The sequence below is a fragment of the Hyla sarda genome, chromosome 4 (assembly GCF_029499605.1).
Source record: "Hyla sarda isolate aHylSar1 chromosome 4, aHylSar1.hap1, whole genome shotgun sequence".
Taxonomy (NCBI): Eukaryota; Metazoa; Chordata; class Amphibia; order Anura; family Hylidae; genus Hyla; species Hyla sarda.
In genome coordinates this window covers 281,639,531-281,661,674 of record NC_079192.1, presented here as the reverse complement: position 1 = coordinate 281,661,674, position 22,144 = coordinate 281,639,531, and the positions used below count along the sequence as shown (strand labels likewise).

The 22,144-nt window shown below is 38.9% G+C and overlaps 1 protein-coding gene across 3 annotated transcripts in view; it reads left to right on the top strand.

The window, feature by feature from the left end:
* TMTC3 (transmembrane O-mannosyltransferase targeting cadherins 3) overlaps positions 1-21,915 on the top strand; it is a 101,982-nt gene extending 80,067 nt beyond the window's left edge. For all 3 annotated transcript variants that reach the window (XM_056574399.1, XM_056574397.1, XM_056574398.1), the window contains exons 9-14: positions 2,348-2,471; positions 2,953-3,064; positions 9,744-9,847; positions 13,583-13,752; positions 17,006-17,232; positions 18,018-21,915. In XM_056574399.1, the coding sequence (XP_056430374.1) occupies positions 2,348-2,471; positions 2,953-3,064; positions 9,744-9,847; positions 13,583-13,752; positions 17,006-17,232; positions 18,018-18,859 (1,579 nt within the window). In that variant the 3' untranslated portion in view covers positions 18,860-21,915. The remainder of the gene's footprint in view (positions 1-2,347; positions 2,472-2,952; positions 3,065-9,743; positions 9,848-13,582; positions 13,753-17,005; positions 17,233-18,017) is intronic.
* Positions 21,916-22,144: the final 229 nt, after the last annotated feature.

Here is a 22,144-nt window from a genome sequence, read left to right as displayed (position 1 = left end):
AGTAGAGACATCCAGCAACAACCATGGAACCCCGACCTTGTAATAACATTTCTGACATTTCCTACTAACATAAAGGGCATGGTATAATGGGACATATTTATTAACTAGGGCTATCCACCGGGCCAGAGGGGGTGAGGACACATCAGCCTTGAGGTCATCTTATGTTACTAGTCAAATGCACTGTTCCCTAGGGGTCTCCTGTACATGAGGGAGCCCCCATCCAAAAGTGCACTGAATTTATACTGGTGTGACTGAGAATGTTTACAGCTCAATTATGAAATCCTCTGAGACAGCTGCTAAGACTTGGACTGAAGCTAGTTTACTGTTCACCGATATGTCTCTCATTGAATACATTGCCCATAACGTTCTACACCTGACAGGAGATCAAATGCCGGTTACTTTTTCAAAAAGCCCTTGTTTAAGACTATAAATCAGAATTGGCCCCAAAAATCCTTGTATACAATTTTAACTTTTGTAATATCTCTACTAATGTGCCATACTCATCTAAGTGACCTTTTAAGTCTCTATGCAAAAAGTTCTGAAGCCAGAAAAAATTGACAATTGCAGAAAAACAACACTACACATGATTTCACCGTTATCTGCTTGCCAGTGCTATTGGGTATGTCCTAGGTTATATGTCACTAAAATATAGGTTGTTCATGGAGAGTCCTGCTACTGGGATTCTGTACAACTCTTCGTGAAAATGAACCATTACCTCCTTTCACATTAAATAAGTAGTGTGTGTTCAGGAGATACGTCAGCATACTGGTAGAACAACAGTAAGTGATATATACTGCCGTGAATCTGTGGCATGTTCATTGCATCCAGTAGATTGAACATAGGGTTTGTAGGGCTGGTAGGCGAAGTGTTAGAATTCTTTATTATAAGCCAGTCTCTGTCTTTAACCATAATGGCATCCAACTGCAGCAGCCCTTTTGCCTGAAGGAAGCATGCCTAACAATTCCATATTTTCCCTCATGTTCATCACTTTCCCCATTTTCTTTTGAGAATTTTCCAAACCATTAGAAACACTGCGCTTAGGATCCATGATTTCTGAGCTCAGTGCGATATGCAACATGAGAGAGTGATGTAAATATGTCATCCTCTACCTTTCCCATCTGCAGAACTTTAGGGTGTAGACCACTGATAGAGTGCCTTCTCAGCGGCCCCGTCTGTACATTGGCTGCTTATAGAGAAGCATGTGACGATACGCCATTGCACCTTCACTCCTGTATCAGTAAGTCATCAGTTATACTTTCTGCAGTGCTTTGAAAAAACTTTTCCCACCAATTAGAAAATTCCCATATACACTGATTATGCCAACCCACAATATTTTAAAACCTTTAAAAACCTGTGAAAAGTCAAGATCTGTCCAAGACTACAATTAGGTTATTCTGGCCAAATCACACTATCACAGCTCGTTTTACTAGAGCTGGTTAAGACATGAAAGCTGAGCTGTGATTGGTTGTTATGGGCAAATCACTTCAATTATTCTCTTGGACAGATTGATAATTCTAGGCCCATGTTGTAAGTTCAGCCCCTACACCATCCATGCAACAGCATCAACGTCCCTTGTCTCTCCTCAGATCACCGGGAGTCTTTTGAATGTATTGAGAGAATTTACATTTTTGGTAAAAAAAAAAAAAAAAAAAAAGGGTCTTAGACGGTTTTAAGTTTTCTGAAAACTGTTAATGGTTGAATTCTCCTTTTAAGACCACCAGTCTATTTTTGCAGACAGGGTTCATGTACCATCGTGGAGGCCAAAGTTTCACAAATAATTGAATGTCCTGAACACACGAGTATAATTCCAAAAACCTTGGCTTTTATGCTAGATGGGCCATAGGTTTTGTAGCATGTTGTTCTTGCAGTTGGGCCTCTAGTTAACTCTGTGGTGATGAAGGAATGCAATGTGCATGCCTTTCTACCCAGGGTGGCTGATATATTGGTATTGTGTGTAATATGAATACCAGCTATTCCTTTTAAATATTCTCTCTCTGTCAAGACACAAGATTTGTTGTAACTTCCAGACACTTGGACTGTTCTATAGAAGCTGGAACTAGAACTGAGGGCACACTATCTATTAGCACACATTAACGCCTGGATTGTGTTTCTTATGCTTCATTTCCCATGGATTTATTTTATTCACACAATTGTTAACTATATGCTGTCTCTTCTTTTACCTGTTCTTTGTGTAATGTTTTCACATTGTTATATTTCCCTAACCTTAGTCACTATAACGTTCCTTGCCGTTATATTGATTCATAGAAAACTAAAAAATTTGTTTTTGAAGTAGAAATAGCACAATATTAACTTTTTTTTTGTTGTCTTTTTTTTTTTTTATTTGTAGCAACAAGCTGAGACAACTATCTTGGATATTTTTAGCTTTAGTGCTGTTCACTCATGCCGTGAAAACCTTTAACAGGAACTGGGACTGGGAATCTGAATATACTTTGTTTATGTCTGCTTTAAAGGTAGTGTATTATTCTGCCTACTGAAATAAATTTTCTATCCAAAACAAATATAGCTGGCCTTATGGTAATTTTAGTCATTGAGGCACTTGATCCTCCAGAAATTCCTGTTTTTGTAAAAACCAACCTCCTCCACTAGTTGCTATCATATACAAAGGTTACAATTTATTTGTTTTTACATCAATCTTTCACCTTTAGATAATGAAACCTAAGGGAACAACTTGGGGATATTGGACAGTAAATTCAACTTTGGTGATCAGTGCCAGTTGGAAAGGTTTTTTTCCTTGGCATCAACCCTTACGGGAGGGGGGGGGGGGGGCGGGGCACGGGAGTCTGGCTTCTTCTTGATCAACACAGTAGGATTTTAGGATTGTAACGTTAAAAAGACAAGAGACAAACTATGTAACTATGAATAGTCTATACATTTACCTTTGTCATATACCCTGACTGAAATCTGAACATACATTCAATTTTTATTCTATAGGTAAATAAAAACAATGCTAAACTTTGGAATAATGTTGGTCATGCTCTGGAGAATGAAAAAAATTATGCAAAAGCTTTGAAGTTCTTTAAGCAAGCTACATATGTACAACCAGGTATGGTGGTGGTGGTGGTGGTGGTGGTGGTGGTGGTGGTGTGTTCTGGTTTACATTTTACTGTTGTATGCTTTTTTGTATAGTAGCCATTAATACGGTTAAGCAGCATTCATTCTTTGAAGTTTTTTGCTACAACACATTTAAAAAGCCTGGCTTATTCTACCCATAAGGGGTAAGGCAAATCTGGAGGTGTGGTTAGAGCACAAGTCTACTGATAAGAAATGTTAAAGATTTCTCATGAATCCTGTAATAAAATCAAAAATGGTGATGCCAGACTGGAAAGAACCTAACTGAACTATTTTCAAAATTTGTTTAAAAAAATTTCAAAATTTGAAGATTACAACCATTTTTTTTCAAGCTGAAATAACAAATTGATTGGTCCTCATGGCTAGGTGTAAGATTTAAATAAAATGTATAATGAGCCATATGGAATTAGAATAATGTTTTATTGTGAAATCTAAAATCCAATAGAATATAGATAATCAAATAAAAACCTTGAGTATAAAGAAACTCCTATCCCCTCCTATCACCACCTACCGGTATTTAAACTGTTTATTGAGAAAGCCACATGAAATTAATGGAATTAAATAACTTCATGAAATATTCTTAAGATAATAATCATGCAATCATAATTTCATGGATAAGTTGATTAGCAATGAGATATTGTGCCAAAAATAAACTATAATTCCATAAAATAAGTCCAAAGAGCAACATCCTAAAGTCAAATAATAATCACACGTTTCTATGCCGATATGTAAGAGAATCCTTGAAGTCCTAAGTCACCAGTAATCTTCCTGTCTAGTGGGTGGCGCTGCAAAGAATGGCACGCTGTGCATGGCATGGTGGTACTCGTGCATGCACACTGGTTAGATGAGAATGCTATTTTGTATGGCCTGATAAAAATCTTATTAAAATCAAATGGTGCTTGGCAGAAAAGGGTTCTCCACCTCTAATTAACACCCTGAATCCACTGAGTTATGTATATGTAAAATTTGCTGAAAAATTTATTTTTCATACAGACCCTTCGCAGGATAAACAAAAGGGACAAACTGAATTAAAAAAAGAAAAAAAATTGATATAACTGAATAGAACGATTGACATTAACAAAATAAACATATATGAGGAAAAAATTAAATCTTGAACTCAATGGGCCCAAAAGAAAATTTATAAAAATGATTAAATTATCAAACCAATAATCCGAGGGACAACTCTGTGTAGCATAGGTTTTAAAGGCACACCTTTATGTCCCACCATCCCACTCAGTCCAGATGACAGATATAGTCCAAAATAAAAGTAGAATCTAGAAAAAGGGTAGAGAAGGGTTTGAGTGGAGAGGTTTTTTTTCTTGTTTGTTTGTTTGGTAGGTATGTGTGTATGTACACGTGTTAAATAAAAATGATCTGATTTAAATAAAAAAAAATAAAAAACTAGAAGCTTGTGTTTAAAGATTCAAAGTAAAAAGATCATGGAATCTATAAAGGTGTTATCTGAAGACCTTAAAAAAAAAATAAAAAAAAAAATACTCCATATGGTGTGGAATGTACTTGCTCCATATGGTGTGGAATACTCCCTAGGCTTGCTTCTGGCACTATTCACTGCTCCCTGATGCAGTCTTCCTCTGCGGAGATGCCGTGCACAAGAAGATCAGCCTCCTACCTGGCCGAGGAAAGTAAGAGCTTTGGTGGCACTCATCGCACTTCAAAACCTAAATTTTCCCTAATAGAGGTGGTGATCGGCATTGATCAGCATCTGCATCTATAGGGTTAATGGCTGACATCAGCATGATGATGTCCGCCATTAGTGTTAAGTTCACTATGCACAAAGTAGCTTACTACAGCATCGTACATATAAGGAATGTATCCTTCAGGGGTTAAGCTAGGTGATCTGCTTACTGTTGCTTCCCTGCAGCTGGAAAATAACGAAAAAATGTTTGCTATAAAAGAGAGAATGTATATGTAAACCAAACTATCCCTTTTAGACTAAAGGCTTTGATGTCCTGTGTTATCAGGCTGGCTACAGTTCAGTTTCTATCTGTTGACCAATAAATAAAACCACTAGATGTATTCTGGGTGCCCAAAGCAAACAAACTGGGAGCAGCAAGATTTCTTAGCTTGTGGTTTTCTATAAATTGTGGCTTTTGGTTGTGAACTAAAGACCCTAAAATGACAGATGCACTGAAGGTTTTAAGTATAATAATATTAAAACATATTGGTTCTTTACAGAAAGTGTTGACTCTCTGAAAATACTTTGTTCTTTATGTTTAGTCAGAGTCAAATTTATGGGATTATAGTGTTTATTTTGGCCACAGTGGAATTGTTTTGGAATGTATATGAGATAAAGGTTAAAGGTTTATAATTAATCCAAGTCAAAAGTCAATAAATATATAAATATTGCATGCATATAAATTATTTTATCAGTGCATCCACATTTACAGTGCCCAACCCAGTGCATGATAGAAGAGGCCAGGAAATCTGACTCACTAGTCAAGAGGATATAAGAGACACAAAGTGCATGAGCATGACTACATAGAAATCCCAGTAGCTATTGCGTGCGTGTTTCATGAGAGGGGTTATCTAGCCAAAAATAACTTATTCCCTATCTAGAGGATAAGGGATAAGCATCTGATCATGGGTGGTCCGACCGCTAAGGGGCCCCTGCATTCTCAGTTGAATGGAGAGGTAGCCGGCACGTGTAGTCTGCTGCTCAGTGCATGGGAGCATCATATAGGGATATGTTCTTTTTGGCTGGATAACTCCTTTGTTTTCTGATCCTTTTATTCTTAATAGAATAGACCATGATTTGTAATCCCTCCCTTTTCCCTAAGTTGTTTTTTCCAACCCTTTTTTTTTTTTTTTTCTTTCTTCATTTTGCCATTGTTCCCCTTGGCATCTTTTTGTTGCTACTCTGGTGAGCTTATTTACATAAAGAACTTGTTGACGTCATATCCGGGTTGCAGTGTCGGCAGTGTTGACATCACTTTGCAAGCCTCCTTCTCCACGCCCTCCTCCCCAAATGTAGCTCTGCTTACGCTACCCTATAGGCAGGGAAATACAAGACTCTTTATTACTACAAGTGTATGTCTGTAGGACAGCATGGTGGCTCCATGATTAGCACTGTTCCCTTCTGCTGTGGTTATTGGTTGAGATATATATATTAGTGATGCACCGAAAATTATAGGCCGAAAATGCCCCTTTCAGCATTTTCGTCTGAGTGAATTTTCCGCCGAAAAAATAGAGGGGTTTGGCTTAACCCCTTCCCGACCTATGACATAGATGTATGTCATGGGTTGGGTGAGGACATGACGTGGGCCCACGGTTCGGGTCTGCATCATACACTGGAGATGCCTGCTGCTATCAGCAGATGACATCTGCCTGTAATGAGGGACATCGGAGATTGCATCGATGTTCGTCATCGACCATGCTCTGCAGCCCCTTACTAATTCTTGTAGCGGGGGCTGCCGCTTATAGCCAACATGCGGCCGGCTATTAACCCTTTAGATCAAAGTTGACAGGGGATTTTAAATGGACATGTAAATGCTCCCTGCAGGTCCAGTGGGGTGGATCGCCCCTAACCCGCAGGCTCAACCAAATGAGCACAGATCAATGGAGTTCTATGGAACTCCATTGATCTGTATGAGAAATATGATTCCTCCTAAAAGGGGACTAATAAAGGGTAAAAAAAAAAAAAAAAACTGTTGAATAAAAGTTTTTAAAAAACAATAATTACATGTGTGTATATATATATATATATATATATATATATATATATATATATCTAGGAAGGATGCCGCAGCACACGGAAGATTCAAAAGTGTAAACAGTGGTTTATTCCATGATAATACAAGTTAGCAACGTTTCTGCTGCCAATGCAGCCTTTGTAGGAATATATATTAGTAGAAGTCCGCAGCACACAATCCGAATGAGTGAAAAAAAGTGAAGTTTATTCCATAAACAGGGGAACGTTACAGCGACGTTTCAACCAGCTCTCCTGGTCTTTCTCAAGCATTATGTTTATATATATATATATATATATATATATATATATATATATATATATATATATAATATTATATAACATTTTATTTTGAACCAAAAACCCCAGCACTACAAGGAATAATGCTAATCACGGAGCCACCTAATATATTTATATTTATTTATATAATTTTTTATGAGCGTTAATACAAATGCATGTCAGCAGCATGGTGGCTTAGTGTTTAGCACTGTTGCCTTTTTTAATTTTAATGTAAAGTCTAGAAACAATATGCATGTAGACCGTGCTGGATTATGGTTGGTGGAGACCCCACAAAAAAAAAATCTGGTCTGGTGCCTCAATAAATATGTGGGTATGTCCACACAGGCAGGTTTACAGCGAGTTTTCTGTCAGTCCTGGCTGAAATCTGCAAAAAACTCTATTGTCAATGTAATCTGCTGCATATTTTCTACTGGGGAAAAACCTGCGATGGCACAAACTAGTAGTGGACAACTTGCTGTAAACCTGCCTTGTGAATGTATCCTTAAAGGAAAACTGTCACTTGTTTTCTCCTGCACTATCCACAGGTACTGGTGGATAGTGCAGGAGAAGCTGATTAAAATGAGCCCTACCTTGTCCAGATCTGTGCCGCCATTCTCCCGCAATGGTAGTTTTATTATCTGTTGAATTCTTCCTGTAACTGACAAGGGCGGGGCTTCAGCGCTTAACTGGCACTGACGTCAGCACCGCTTATGAATATTCATCCACCCTCCCCCAGTTAGGAGCTGCGAAGAGAGGGAGAACTGGAGGGAGGGGGGATGAATATTCATAAGCGGCACTGACGTCAGTGCCAGTGACAGGAACATTTCAACAGATAATAAAACTAGTAGAGAAAAATGCGGAGTGGTTCTTGTTCAAATCGCGACCAAAATAGACCTGGGCTGCCCAAAAGATACACCTATACCCACCATGTATAAAAAGATTGTAAAATTAAAAGGAAAGAATATTGGGGCTCAAGGTCAAGGATTTATGGACACATATAAAGTAGTATAAATTTGATTTATGAATAATGTATGCACAGTGATCCCAATGACCTACAGGGCCCTTGTAAAGTCACGGTAATCACTGGATGAGATAAAATAATATTCACTAGATAAAAATAATAGAAGTAATATATATATTAATTATACGAAATTAAAAAGTCTGTTGAAACCACCATATAATTTCTAGTAGTATTGCACATATGCATAAAAACAATTAGTGGGTTAATAGAGCCATCCAAAATGTTCAAAAGCTGTAAAATAATTGCTTAGACTCCACTGGTAGATTAATATCACTGAATGACAGTCAGACTGTTGTAATAAAACTACAATTGCGGGAGAATGGCGGCGCAGATCCGGAGAAGATAGGGCTTTAATCAGCGTCTCCTGCACTATCCACCAGTACCTGTGGATAGTGCGGGAGAAAACAAGTGACAGTTTTCCTTTAATGCGTTTTTCCAGGTGCTGTAAAAACAAAGTCATTCTCGCTCATTCGTAAAGGCAAAAAAATATATGTATTATCACGTAAGGAGACTTGCAGTGGGGCAAAAAAGTATTTAGTCAGCCACCAATTGTGCAAGTTCTCCCACTTAAAAAGATGGGTGGCCTGTAATTTTCATCATAGATATACCTCAACTATGAGAGACAGAATGAGAAAAGAAAATCCATAAAATTACATCTGATTTTATTTTAAATAATTTATTTGCACATGATGGTGGAAAATAAGTATTTGGTCAATAACAAAAGTTCATCCCAATACTTTGTTATATACCCTTTGCTGGCAGTGATAGAGGTTGAACGTTTTCTGTAAGTCTTCACGTGGTTTTCACACACTGTTGCTGGTATTTTGGTCCATTCCTCCATGCAGATCTTCTCTAGAGCAGTGATGTTTTGGGGCTGTCACTGTCACTTCTTCACATCAAGCTGCAGATTTAGTCTTCCCAGCCTGGTGCAGGTCTACAATTTTGTATCTGGTGTCTTTCGACAGCTCTTTGATCTTAGCCATAGTGGAATTTGTAGTGTGACGGTTTGAGGTTGTGGACATGTGTCTTTTATACTGATAAAAAGTTCTAACAGGTGCCATTAATACAGGTAATGAGTGGAGGAAAGAGGAGACTCTTAAAGAAGAAGTGATAGGTCTGTGAGAGCCAGACATCTTGCTTATTTGTCGTTGACCAAATACTTATTTACAACCATAATTTGCAAATTAATTCTTTAAAAATCAGACAATGTGATTTTATGGATTTTTTTTTTCCTCATAGTTGAGGTATACCTATAATGACAATTACAGGCTTCTCTCATCTTTCTAAAGTGGGAGAACTTGCACTATTGGTGGCTGACTAAATACGTTTTTGCCCCACTGTATATTGAAAATGGAAAATAAAGAATTATAAAAAGATTTAATATCTAAATAAGTGTGTGTGTGTATGTATGTGTATGTATATGTGTGTGTGTGTGTGTATATATATGTATGTATGTATATATATATATATATATATATATATATATGTATATGTATATGTATATATATATATATATATATATATATGTATATATATATATATATAATTATACTGTATGTCCAGCTCAATATCCAAATTAGCTTGGGGACTCAGATGGTGCTAGGCATCATTCTTTCTGTTGCATATATAATATGTATTATCTTTTAGATGACATAGGTGCTCATATGAATGTTGGGAGGACATACAAGAATCTCAATAGAAGCAAAGAAGCTGAAGAATCATATTTAATTGCAAAGTCCCTTATGCCACAGGTAAATTAATGTCCTATACTTTAATGCTGGTACCTGTGACTAATATAAGTAAAGGGGTACTCCGGCCCTAAGACATCTTATCCTGCCACTGGGGACCCCCGCAATCTCTCATGCAGCACCCACCTGTGTGAGCTGCACGCCAGCACTGGAGGCTCAGTCTGAAGCCTCATGATTATGGGGCCGGAGTATCGTGCCTTCTGCCCCTGTCTGCTTATATAGTGGGGCATAGACTTTTAGAGAATAAACTAGCGGTTTCGTGCATATGCCTTGTGCTTACCTGTTTAAGCTGTTTTTAACAATTCCAAATATAATGCACAAATACATCTTCATTAGTAGCATCTGATATAAAAGCCATTTTAAAACATAATAAACAAAATTAGAGGACCAGCAATGTGTTTAAAGAAAAGTATGCTTGCGGGGAAGTTTCCAAATATATATATATATATATATATATATATATATATATATATATATATATAAATAATATTATATACTGTATTGACTTTTTATATATTCCAGGTGTTTTTCATATTTGGAATGTATGCGTATTTTTATCTCACAATTCAGTTAAGGGCTTGTTCCCACGGCCGTCTGCTACCCATTAATAAATGCCTGTTGTCAATCTGTTAACTTTTCAAACGGGTTGGCAAACGGCTGTAAAGAAATCCCATGGGATTTTTTTTTACAATCCTTTATCACCCATTTGCTTCCTGTTTCGTCTTTTTGATGGGGGGAAAGACGATGCATGCAGTATTTTTTCTCCCATCAAAAAAAACTGAATAGAAACAGGTACTATAGATTTTAACATTGAAGTCTATGGAAAACGGATGAGCCTTTAATGTCATCTGTTTGCACCCGGGTAATAATATCAGTTTTTGAACCGTTATTGCTTCTGAGCATGCTCAGAAGAGGTGACATCAGTGGACTCTTGCAGTGCTGAGGAACTACTACTACTCAAATCATGGAACATACTTGTTTACATGATGGGAGTAGTAGTTCACCCGACTGCAGGAGTCTTCTGGTGGCAGGGGAGGCTACATTGGTGGTTGTACTACTACTCTCATTATGGAACAGAGTCTGTTCCATGTTGGGGGTAGTAGTGTAGGGGCTGAGGGATTGATCGCACCAGGTCTCACTTCTGAGACCCAATACGATCATAATTTCTTAAACAGGGGAGCAGGTGGCATGCTCCGCTCCCCTGTGATGTATATAGTGAGTTTTTACTTTCATTTAAAAAATTCCCCGCCGGGAGCCCTGAATGGCCGACACAGAGGAGCTGTTCAGGGCTCCCGGTGGGGTTTTTAAACTTAGTGTGCCTAATTATCATATTCCCCCCCAACTTGTGTAGAATAATTTTTTTCCTCCCATGTATAGATGAGAAAAATTATTCTCCTGCTGTCTGGTCATTATAGCGCTATCAGAGCCACAGCAGGGACATGTCAGTCTATTCCCCACTGCTCTTCCCCATACCCGACGGAGATGATCAGCTGGGAATGGAGGGACCTGTAACACACACCCCCGGGCACTTATTGCGCTTCATTTATTTACAGTCGCCAGTTCCCAACATGTCCCCACTGCTGCTGCATTGCTCCAAGCGCCATCAGAGCGCACAGTGGGGACATGTTGGGAACTGGCGACCCTGAATAAATGAAGCGCAATAACAGCGCACAGGGGGGGGGGGACAGGTCCCTCCATTCCCAGCTGATCATCTCCGTCAGGTACGGGGATGAGCAGTGGGGAATAGACTGACATGTCCCTGCTGTGCGCTGTGATAGTGCTATAACGACCGGGCAGCAGGAAAATAATTTATCTCATCTATATATGGGGGAGAATAAAATGAATATAAAAAAAGTCAGGGGGGGATATGATCATATGGTGATTAGGCACATTAAAAGTTTAAAAACCCCTCCTGGAGCCCCGAATGGCTCCTCGGTGCTGGCCATTCAGGGCTCCCGCCCGGGAATTTAAAAATGATATTAAAAATGCACTCAATACATAGCAGGGGATCAGAGCATGCCGCCCGCTCCCGTTTCATAACTTCTTATCACATTGGGTCTCAGAAGTGAGACCCGGTGCGATCAATCCCTCAGCCCCTAGACTACTACCCCCAACATGGAGCAGACTCTGTTCCATGATGTGAATGGTAGTACAACCACCAATGTAGCCTCCCCAGCCGCCGGCAGACTCCCGCAGCCGGGGAACTACTACTCCCATCATAGATCAAGTCTGTTCCATGATGGGAGTAGTAGTAGTCTTGACTGCAGGAATCTTTAGGCAGCTGACATTTCATAATAACTGATGAAAAACTGATGCAAAAGGATGCCACAAATGGCAACCTTTTGCATCAGTTTGCATCCCTTAGCAGTATGGTCCGTTTAGGAGGCAGTGACGGAAGACAACAGCCATGTGAACGTAGCCCAAGTCATATATTTAGAAAACCCGGTTTTTAATTACTTATAGATAATTGTGTAGGGATTGTGTATGCCCATATACTGTATGTATACCTGATTGAAACCACACTTCTTTTTTTAACATTTGGCTGTGGTATCTGTCATGTTATTAAAAAAAAATGCTTTTCTATCAAGATGTTACTAATAAAGATTTAATTGTGCATCATTTTTTGTCCTGTGTGATAAATTGGAATAGTTTATATTGTGTAGCTCCACACAGGACCAATACTTTTAGTTTGATCAGACCATTAATAAGTATTATACCTCTCTATCAAAGCCAGCCATAGCTTTTTTTCAGCAGTTTATGCTACAGTAGCAGTTTTTTTTGGGATCAGACAGACTAACACCCATTAATAGGTCTTGGGCATCCTTGACCTAGTTGCCAGTTTTGGAAGGTTATAAACACTGCATACTGGAAACACTCCCCAATGTCTGCTATCTTGGATGCACGTAATCCATCAGACAAGTTGCATGCATCCTTATAGCTGCCTATTTTTTCTGCTTCCAATATATCCGCTTCAAGAACTGACTTTTCACATGCTTCCTATATCTTACTCTCAGACAGGTGTCATTTTTATTACATTAACATGTCAAACACTGATTATCTGTAAAAATTTTAATGGTATGGCCGATCGGTTCATCTTCTACCCCTGGACAACCCTTTTATATACAATGGATTCAGTTTTATATATTAGTCAGAATAAATAAACATTTTAAGTAACAGGCAGAAACATTTAACATACGTACACAACTATAGTATCAGGAGTATGTCCTATATGACAATGAAAGGCCTGAAGGCTGAAACATTCACCCGTAACTAAGCCGTACATTATAATGTCTCCATTCTAACACAATGACTTGGCAGACCGTAGATGTTATGCAATTATGTAATTTTTTTTTTTCTTTTTATGAATGTCTGGTTTGTTGGTGTATGAATATTGTTTTCCCTGTGGATTCACAGTGTAGCACAAACCTCAAAACAGGATGCTTCCATCAAAGTGGAACAATGTTTGCCCTTTATTTTCCAAAGAATGGTGCCCACTTTTTTCTTTTTCTAAATAACTCCCCACCTCTGTTAGTAGTTTAAGGAATTGCCATAAGAGAACGAATATGATTTTACCTCAGTTACTATAAAAGAGTTATGAAAAAGTTCAAAATCACAATGATGCTCAAAGCAAATGTAGTACAAAGCTGCTGACCAAATCGAAGTTAATAGCCAGAATGGAAGAATTGTAGACTTTAGCTTTTTTTTTTTTTTTTTTTTTCATCCATTTCATTTTATCAGGTAATTCCTGGAAAGAGATATGCTGCTCGAGTTGCACCAAATCACCTAAATGTTTACATAAATCTTGCAAACTTGATTCGTACAAATGAGTCGCGGCTTGAGGAAGCAGATCAACTGTACAGACAAGCAATAAGTATGAGACCAGACTTCAAGCAAGCATACATTAGCAGGTATTTGGTAATGTGATATATCTGATTTAATCTTTATTTCTTAGAATTACTCTCAGCTTCTTGACAAATATGAATTAATCAGCCCTTAATATTGAAATGTAATTTTAGAAGTGGTATAGGGTTTCTCCCCTGTTTAATTCTGCAGTATAGTTGACATGTTATAATAAAGATAATATCTCTAGGAAAACCTAACATAACAAAAATCTTAAAGTGAAACAATCTGAAGATTTAAATAAATATAATATAAATTAGATATGCAAAGAGAATAATGTTGCTTGATTGACTTGCTTGATTCTTCAAGTGCTGACATGCAAAAAAATTGTAGATATCAACAGAGTGAAGTACGTGCATAGCAGAGCTGCTTTTTCAGCACATCTCAAAAAAAAAAAATCTGAAAAGGGCTTAAAAAGTTACATTTGTGCAAGAGTGGTACCAATAGCACAGATCACAGCACAAAAAATGAGCCTTCATACAGCCCTGTATACGGAAAAGTGAGAAAGTTATGGGGATCAGAATAGGGCAATTTTAAAGGGGTACTCCACCCCAGACATCTTATCCCTTATTCCTTTGGATAGGGGATAAGATGTCTGATCACAGGGGTCCCGCCACTGGGGACCCCCGCAATCTCTGCAGCGCCACCCTGCCGTCATCACTAATGAGCAAACTGGCTCTGTGCGCGATGACTGGGTGATGCAGGGGACAGAGCATGGTGACGTCATGCCCTGCCCCCTTAATACAAGTCTATGGAGGGGGCATGAAGATCGCCATGCCCCCTCCCATAGCCTTGTATTGAGTGAACAGGGCGGAGCATCCGCCATCAGACATCTTATCCCTTATACTTTGGAGATGTCTGGGGCATGGCAATTGTACCATAAAGTGTACAGTGTAAAAAAAAAAAACACCAAAGTTGCAAAATTGCAGGGTTTTTGCAATTTCACCCCCCACAATTTTTTTTGTTTGTTTTCCCATACATCTTATGGTAAAAGAAGGTAAAATCTTATGGTAAAAATAAGTAATTACAAGGTACAATTGGTTCTGCAAAAAACAAGCCTTAAAGGAGTAGTCCACTTCAGTAAAATGTATCCCCTATTCAAAGGATAGGGTAGAAGTGTCAGATCGCGGAGAGTCCGACTACTGGGACCCCACCGTGATCTCCTGCACAGCACCTTGGCTCTTCACATGCACTGAGCTGTTTGACCACAGCACAAAGTGGGGGTCAACACACCCGCCTCAAGGCATCTCTATAAAAAAGCCATGCAGGGCGCATGTTGACCCCCACTCTGTGCAGGAGAGTCGGGGTGCTGGGTAGGACCACCGGTCAGACTTCCATCTAACACTCATATATTTTTCTAAACTGGATAACCCCTTGGGGACAAAGCCTATTTTGACCTTAAGGACGAGGCCAATTTTCGTTTTTGCACTTTCATCTTTTCCTTCTCTCCTTCTAAAAATCATAACGCTTTCTATTTTGCACCTACAGACCGTTATATAAGGGCTTGTTTTTTTGCATCACCAATTATACTTTGTACTGACATCACTTATTTTATAACGTAATCTGTGGAAGAAAAAAACGTATTTGTGGGGTAAAAAAAAAATAAAAAATGTTTTAAACTTTTTGGTAAAAGCGACACCTTTTCTTTACTCTGTAGCTCCATACAATTACAAGCATACCCAATTTATGTAGGTTTTATTTTATTTTACTACTTGAAAAAAAATTATAACTACAGTGACCCCCCCCCCGACCTACGATGGCCCCAACATACGATCATTTCAACATGCGATGGCTGTTGAAGGCAGCGTCAACATACAATGCTTTTGTATGTCGGGGCCATCACATAAACGGCTATCCGGCAGCGCTGATTGCTTCAGCTGCCATCGGATAGCCGTTTACGGTGCCCCGTGTGCTCCGGTGATGAGCTCCTACCTGTCCTTGGGGCTCCGGAGCATCCTCTTCGGGATCCCCTCCATCGCCAGCGCTCTCCATCGTCATCACGTCGCCGCGCACGCCGTCCCGTCATGCAATAGGAGCGGCGTGCATAGTGACGTGATGACGGCAACGTGAGAGCGACGATCCCGGGCAGCAGAGATGTTCTGGAGCGGCAGGATCATGACGGGGACACAGCGATGGAGGGCGACATCCAGGGCAGCGGTGACTGTCCGGAGCGGCGGGGACAGGTGAGTACAACTTCCTATTCTTTACATTGCACGGATCCCTCAACATACGATGGTTTCAACAAACGATGGTTCATTATGTTGAGGGACCACTGTAAAAATTAGAATGTTTAAAATTTTCATATTCTGACCCCTATAACCTTATTTTTCCGCATACGGGGCTTTAAGAAGGGTCATTTTTTGATCTGTAGTTTCTATCGGAACCATTTTATCTTTTTTATCGCTTTTTATTAATTTTTTTTTTTATGGTATATGAAGTGACCAAAAATGCACAAGCTTGAACTTTGGTATTTTTTTTACGTATACACCTTCGATCGTGCGGTTTAACTACCCTTATATTTTAATAGTTCGGACATTTATGCACGCAGCGGTACCTAATGATTATTTTAATTCTTTATTTTATTTAAAAAATAGGAAAAGGAGGATGGGGTTCACACTTTTATTAGGAAGGGGTTAATAAACTTTTATAAACTTTTTTTTATATCGGTGTTATATCAGTGTTATCGGTGCTCTGCTGCTCCAGCCTGCTGAGTAGGCAGGGAGCAGCAGATCAGATAGTGAGGAGGCAGGTGAGGACCCTCCTGCTGTCCAGTTAGCTGATCAGGACATTGCGATTTTGTCGCAATAGTCCCGATCAGCTCCGCTGAGCTACCGGGACATTTTACTTTCGTTTTTTGGATGCAGCGATCAACTTTGATCGCAGCGTCTAAAGGGTTAATGCTGGGCATCAGCCTGATCGGCAGTGCCCGGCATTAACCTTGGGTCCTGGCTGCTGATAGCAGTCAGGACCCACCGGGTTTGACGTGCACTCTGCTCCCTACGCCCTCCGTCCCCAACAGGTTAATATGGGTCTGTGGATGGGAAAAATAAGAGTTATGGTTCTTAGAAAGCGAGGAGAAAAAACGAAAATGCAAAAATGAAATTTTCTGTGAACGAAATTGGCCATGTCCTTAAGGGGTTAAAGAACCAAACCAGAAATCAGGCACATAAAACTATGTCAGCAGCAAAAAGATTCTCTGCGCAGATTTATATGTCATTTTGTGGTAATATTTGCAACTTTTTTAATTTTTTTTTTTTATAGGGGAGAGTTACTTTTAAAAATGAATAAACCTTTAGAAGCCAAGGAAGCTTATCTCAGAGCTTTGGAACTTGATAGGATGAACGCAGACTTATGGTACAATCTTGCAATTGTTTACATTGAACTGAAGGATCCAAATGAAGCCTTGAGGAACTTTAACCAAGCACTTGAACTGAATCACAGGCATAAGCTCGCCTTGTTTAACTCTGCTCTGCTCATGCAGGAATCTGGTATGTTTCTAGTCTGACTGTACTTAAAAAGCTATAATTGTTATAGTTTTGTTAATTGTTCATAAATGCGGCAGCCAGATATTTTATTTTGTTTCCTTCCGATACTGAAAATATGTGGAGTCTGAAGTCTGGCCCAATAGTGTGTAGACCATCAACCGTACAATTCTATCCTGGAATTAGGTTGTTTATAGTGTGGATTTACGCGATGACTAATACCAATATTGTGTAACTTTTTGTGGATACGATTATGATTATTTGTTTGTAGTCTCAAAATATTGGAAACGTCAATGTAACTCATCCTTCTGGAATAGTTTTTATTTCCATTTATTCTAACATACAGATGACAATATCCAGAATCCTGAATTTAATTCTTTGTGTTTTGCTTTATAGTGTTTTATTTTACTATGTGAGGTTGTAGATTTATTAGCTTTTTATTTTAAGTAGAATATTATACAGCTAATATAATGGCTATAAATCTATTGTAAACTTGTAAAGTTTGATGTTGGCCATGGATAAACTTTGAAACTATGTGGTAGATTCATCAAAACCTGTGCAGAGCAAAAGAGACCCAGTTGCCAATAGCAACCAGATGACTTCTTTAAAATTTTCATAAGACTTTATAGAAATTAAAGAAGCAATTTGATCGGTTGCTCTGGGCAGCTGGTCCACTGCACAGGGTTTGATAAATCTCCCCCCAATATCTTGATCTCCAGTTTCATCTCTCTAAAGAAAGTGTGATGCATATGTATTTTTGTTAAAAAATTATTATTTTTTTTCCTTTTAAGGCAATCCCAAATTGCGACCAGAAGCTAACAAACGACTATTGACTTATATTGAGGAAGAGCCAAGGGATGCAAATGGATACTTTAATTTGGGAATGTTGGCCATGGATGAGAAGAAGGATTTAGAAGCTGAAAAGTGGATGAAAAAAGCAATAAAACTACAGAATGGTTTCCGAAGTGCCCTATTCAACCTTGCCCTTCTCTATTCCCAAACAGCTAGGGAATTGGATGCGCTACCAGTCTTGGAGGAGCTTTTGCAGTACTACCCCGACCATATTAAAGGTCTTATCCTGAAAGGAGACATCCTTATGAATCAAAAGAAAGACACTAAGGGAGCTAAGAAATGTTTCGAAAAAATTCTTGAGATGGATCCCAATAATGTACAGGGGAAACATAACCTCTGTGTGGTATATTTTGAAGAACGAGATCTTTTGAAAGCCGAGAGATGCCTTGTTGAAACACTGGCCTTAGCCCCTCATGAGGAATATATTCAGCGACACCTCAGCATAGTGCGTAGTAAAATTATGGCACTGAATGCAGCTGGACAGACTAATGCTGCAGCAGGTGCCCAGTCATTGCCTGAAGGACAAGGGCAGGAGAATGTCGCAAAAGGCAAAAAAAAAACTCCATTTGAAAAACTGAACGAAGAAAAAGATATACCAAAAATGAATACACCCACAAAAAGGAAAAACAAACAACAAGTAAAGACTAAAAGTCAACAAGAGAAAAGTACTGACAAAGTAGTAAAGCAAAAATCCACAAAAGAAATCAAAGACATTGAAAATAAAAGAGTTGCTGCTTTGAAGCGCTTAGAGGAGATAGAGCGTATACTAAGTGGAGAATAAGATATAGAACATCTGTCAGACTGAAAATAGGGCGTGTACAAAAACTTTATTTTTCATGTATTATACACTGCAGAGCAATGAACACATCTGGGTAAACATGAAAGCAAGACAAACAGCTTTCCAGGTTTTCAACACTACTGAACGAATTTGCAGAATACTTTGCCTACTTCAAATTCAGTTTTATATTATACAACAATAAAGCACGGTATACTTTTTGTACTTGTTTAAGAAACTTTTTTTTATATATACTTTTTCATTAATATCAATTACTGATAGATATGTAGATATGAACGTTGAGAGATTCTACACAATGAAGCTTTACAGCAGGGCTGTTGCACTGATAAATGGACCATGGGCTCCAAGGCTAGTAACATGTTTTAGGTGTTTTAACAGTATTTTATTGTTTTTATGCTTCAAATTTTGCTTGTCTGGGATGTTGATAACCTATTGAGTACGTTGGTATATTGTCATCTCATCTAATGTTCATACGTCCCAATATCACACAGGCAGTTTTATGATTTTATAGCATAATCTCTGACTGAGTGTTACAACAACCCAAAAAATAAGTTCTTGTTAAAGTGTTACTGTCCTTTCAAAAAATTTGACACATCACACAGACATGTCAAAAGTTTTGATCAAGTCTAAATGTTCAGACCCCCACTGATCATTAGACAGAGCTTGGAGAAGCATACAGCTGAGCCTCAATGCCAAAAGGAGTTGTCACAGCAGTCTGTTTATGTTAAAGGTTCATATATGTGCATATATTGAAAATGCATACTTAAAGGGGTGCTCCGGCCCTAAGACATCTTATCCCCTATCCAAAGGATAGGGGATAAGATGTCTGATCGCAGGTGTCCCACCAATGGGGGCCCGTGCAATCTGGCATGCGGCACCCACCTGTGAGCAATGTAGGAAGCGCTGAAGGCGCTGGGAGGGGGTGTGACGGCCGTCATGCCCCCTCCAATAGACTTGCATTGAGGGGGCGGGGCATGATGTCACACGGGGGCCGAGTCGTGACGTCACGATACTCTGTCCCCGTGGTCGGGAGGCATAAGATTTGGAGCCTTTAGCGCTTCCTAAATTGCTCACAGGTGGGTGCTGCATGCCAGTGGTGGGACCACCGCGATCAGACATCTTTTCCCCTATCCTTTGGATAGGGGATAAGATGTCTTAGGGCTGGAGTACCCCTTTAACTGTTCATTTACCGATGTCCTAGAAGATCTTTGTTTTTAAATGGGTACCCCCAAGGCTCTGGAAAACTCTGTTGTCCTACTTGGACAATGTGACTTCCCGCCACTTTACTGAAAATCACATTTCCCAGAAGCACTTTGCTCTCTCCATTTTAAGTCATGCACATTATTAAAAATCAGGCATCTGAATATCTTACTTTTCTAAATAATAGAAAAAAAACAAAAAGAAACTTTGTAGCTTAATCAACGCTTGGCACATATATGATTGGAGCTAACACATAGTTGAACAACTCTGATGCCAAGAAAAGAGCTGGTGCTACTAGAAAATGTGGCATCCTTACTCTGATGCCCCAGAGAACTGAGAGAGCTGAGATCTGGCATCCAACAACACACTGGTCAGGGAGAGGAAGTAAACCACTACACAAAGCAAGAAGAGCACATGTTAATCTGTTGTATCCATGGTTAACGGAGGGGAAAAGGCAAATTTACTGGATGGAGTATTTTAGGGTGTCATGTCTCTGGATATTTTTCCATATTTGATATATGACAGTACCGTATATAGAAATACTTTTTCATAATTGGTACAGTGGGGTATGAATGCCATGTTGGGAATACAGAACTTTGCTTCTAACAGCTGTGATCCTCTACGGTGAATGTTTTTTGACAATAAAAACTGAGAGATTTCGATAATTTGTACATTAACACAGCAGATAAGTGTTATCTATGTTATCTCATACAGACTATACTACTGTACCTATAGAACAGACTTTATCGCCTGTACTGGTAGGTACAAGAAGACTGTTAATAGAAAATTCTCTACCCCCACATTGGAAAAAAAAGTTTGTGGCCTTGTGGAATGTTGTTGTGTCCTTTTTTGTATTCCTAGTTTTATATTTGGTTAATATGCAGTTATGAACTTAAGGTGCTGTATTTTTGATTTAGTTTAGCAATTCAGGCATTACATCTCAAATACAGGGTACAATATCATGTCTATTTGAAGCTTAAAGGGATTATCCAGGAATAGAAGAATAGACTGGAAGCTAAATAGTTTTTGAAAGAAATTAGTTCTGTTTTTCTATTCCTGGATAACCTCTTTAATATTGACCACTGGCTACCATTTTTCCTGCAAAATGAGACAGAGGCCCTGTGACATGTTACTGTGACATGCTATCAGTGTTATCACAGCTGTCTCTAATAAAGCATAGTGATCTAACATGGCCACCTATGGTAAAAGATCCAATTGCCAGGCAGCTGCCCAAACTCAGTTGGATGCCCCCAAGCAAGCTTGGAGTTTGCAGAGATGAATAAGAAAGTAGTCTGAAAGGATGTATTTTTTTATTAGTTGAAAAAATATTCCTGGGTAACTGCTTTATTTTTTACCATGCTGCCCAGAATCCTTGCTTCTGTCCTCCATTGCTTCTGTCCTCCATTGCGGTCTTCTTCCTGGTTCTTGATGTTGACTTGTCATGCTGCAGCTCAGCTAGTCGCTGGCCACAGTAGTGTCAAGGCCGGTAGAAGACCAGGGCCAGGTCTCTATACATCACACTGCTGCTCAACCTATAACCGGCCAAGGCTTGACATCGCTGGTGCCAGCAATAACCTGAGCCACATTGTGACAACTCTACCCCAGATAACCCCTTTTAATACACTTTTATATCCCAGACAAGCAACATTTATTGTCTACTTTTTAGACTATTAACTGTATGCATCAAAAAATTGAAGTTTATCCATTTTATTGGTATTGATTTACATATCTTTTTCTGTGTAAGATATAAAGGTAATTATACCTAAAGAACGTAAGTATTTATTCTTTAATAAACACAAGTTTGACCACTATGATATAAACTTGCCAAGACTGCTTGTGCCTATGATTTTTTGGGTTATATGAAGCTCCACTGTAAAATCAAGTCCTGTGTGGTTATGAATGTCCATGTCTTCTGCAAGTCATTTCACTTTTAGGATCTATTCACATGTACAGTATTCTGTGCAGAATTGATGCGCAGGATTTAAAGCGGTGTTCAGTCAGTTTACATTGTAATCTGCAGCAGAAAATCCTGCGCATCAAATCAGCACAGAATACTGTACGTGTGAATAG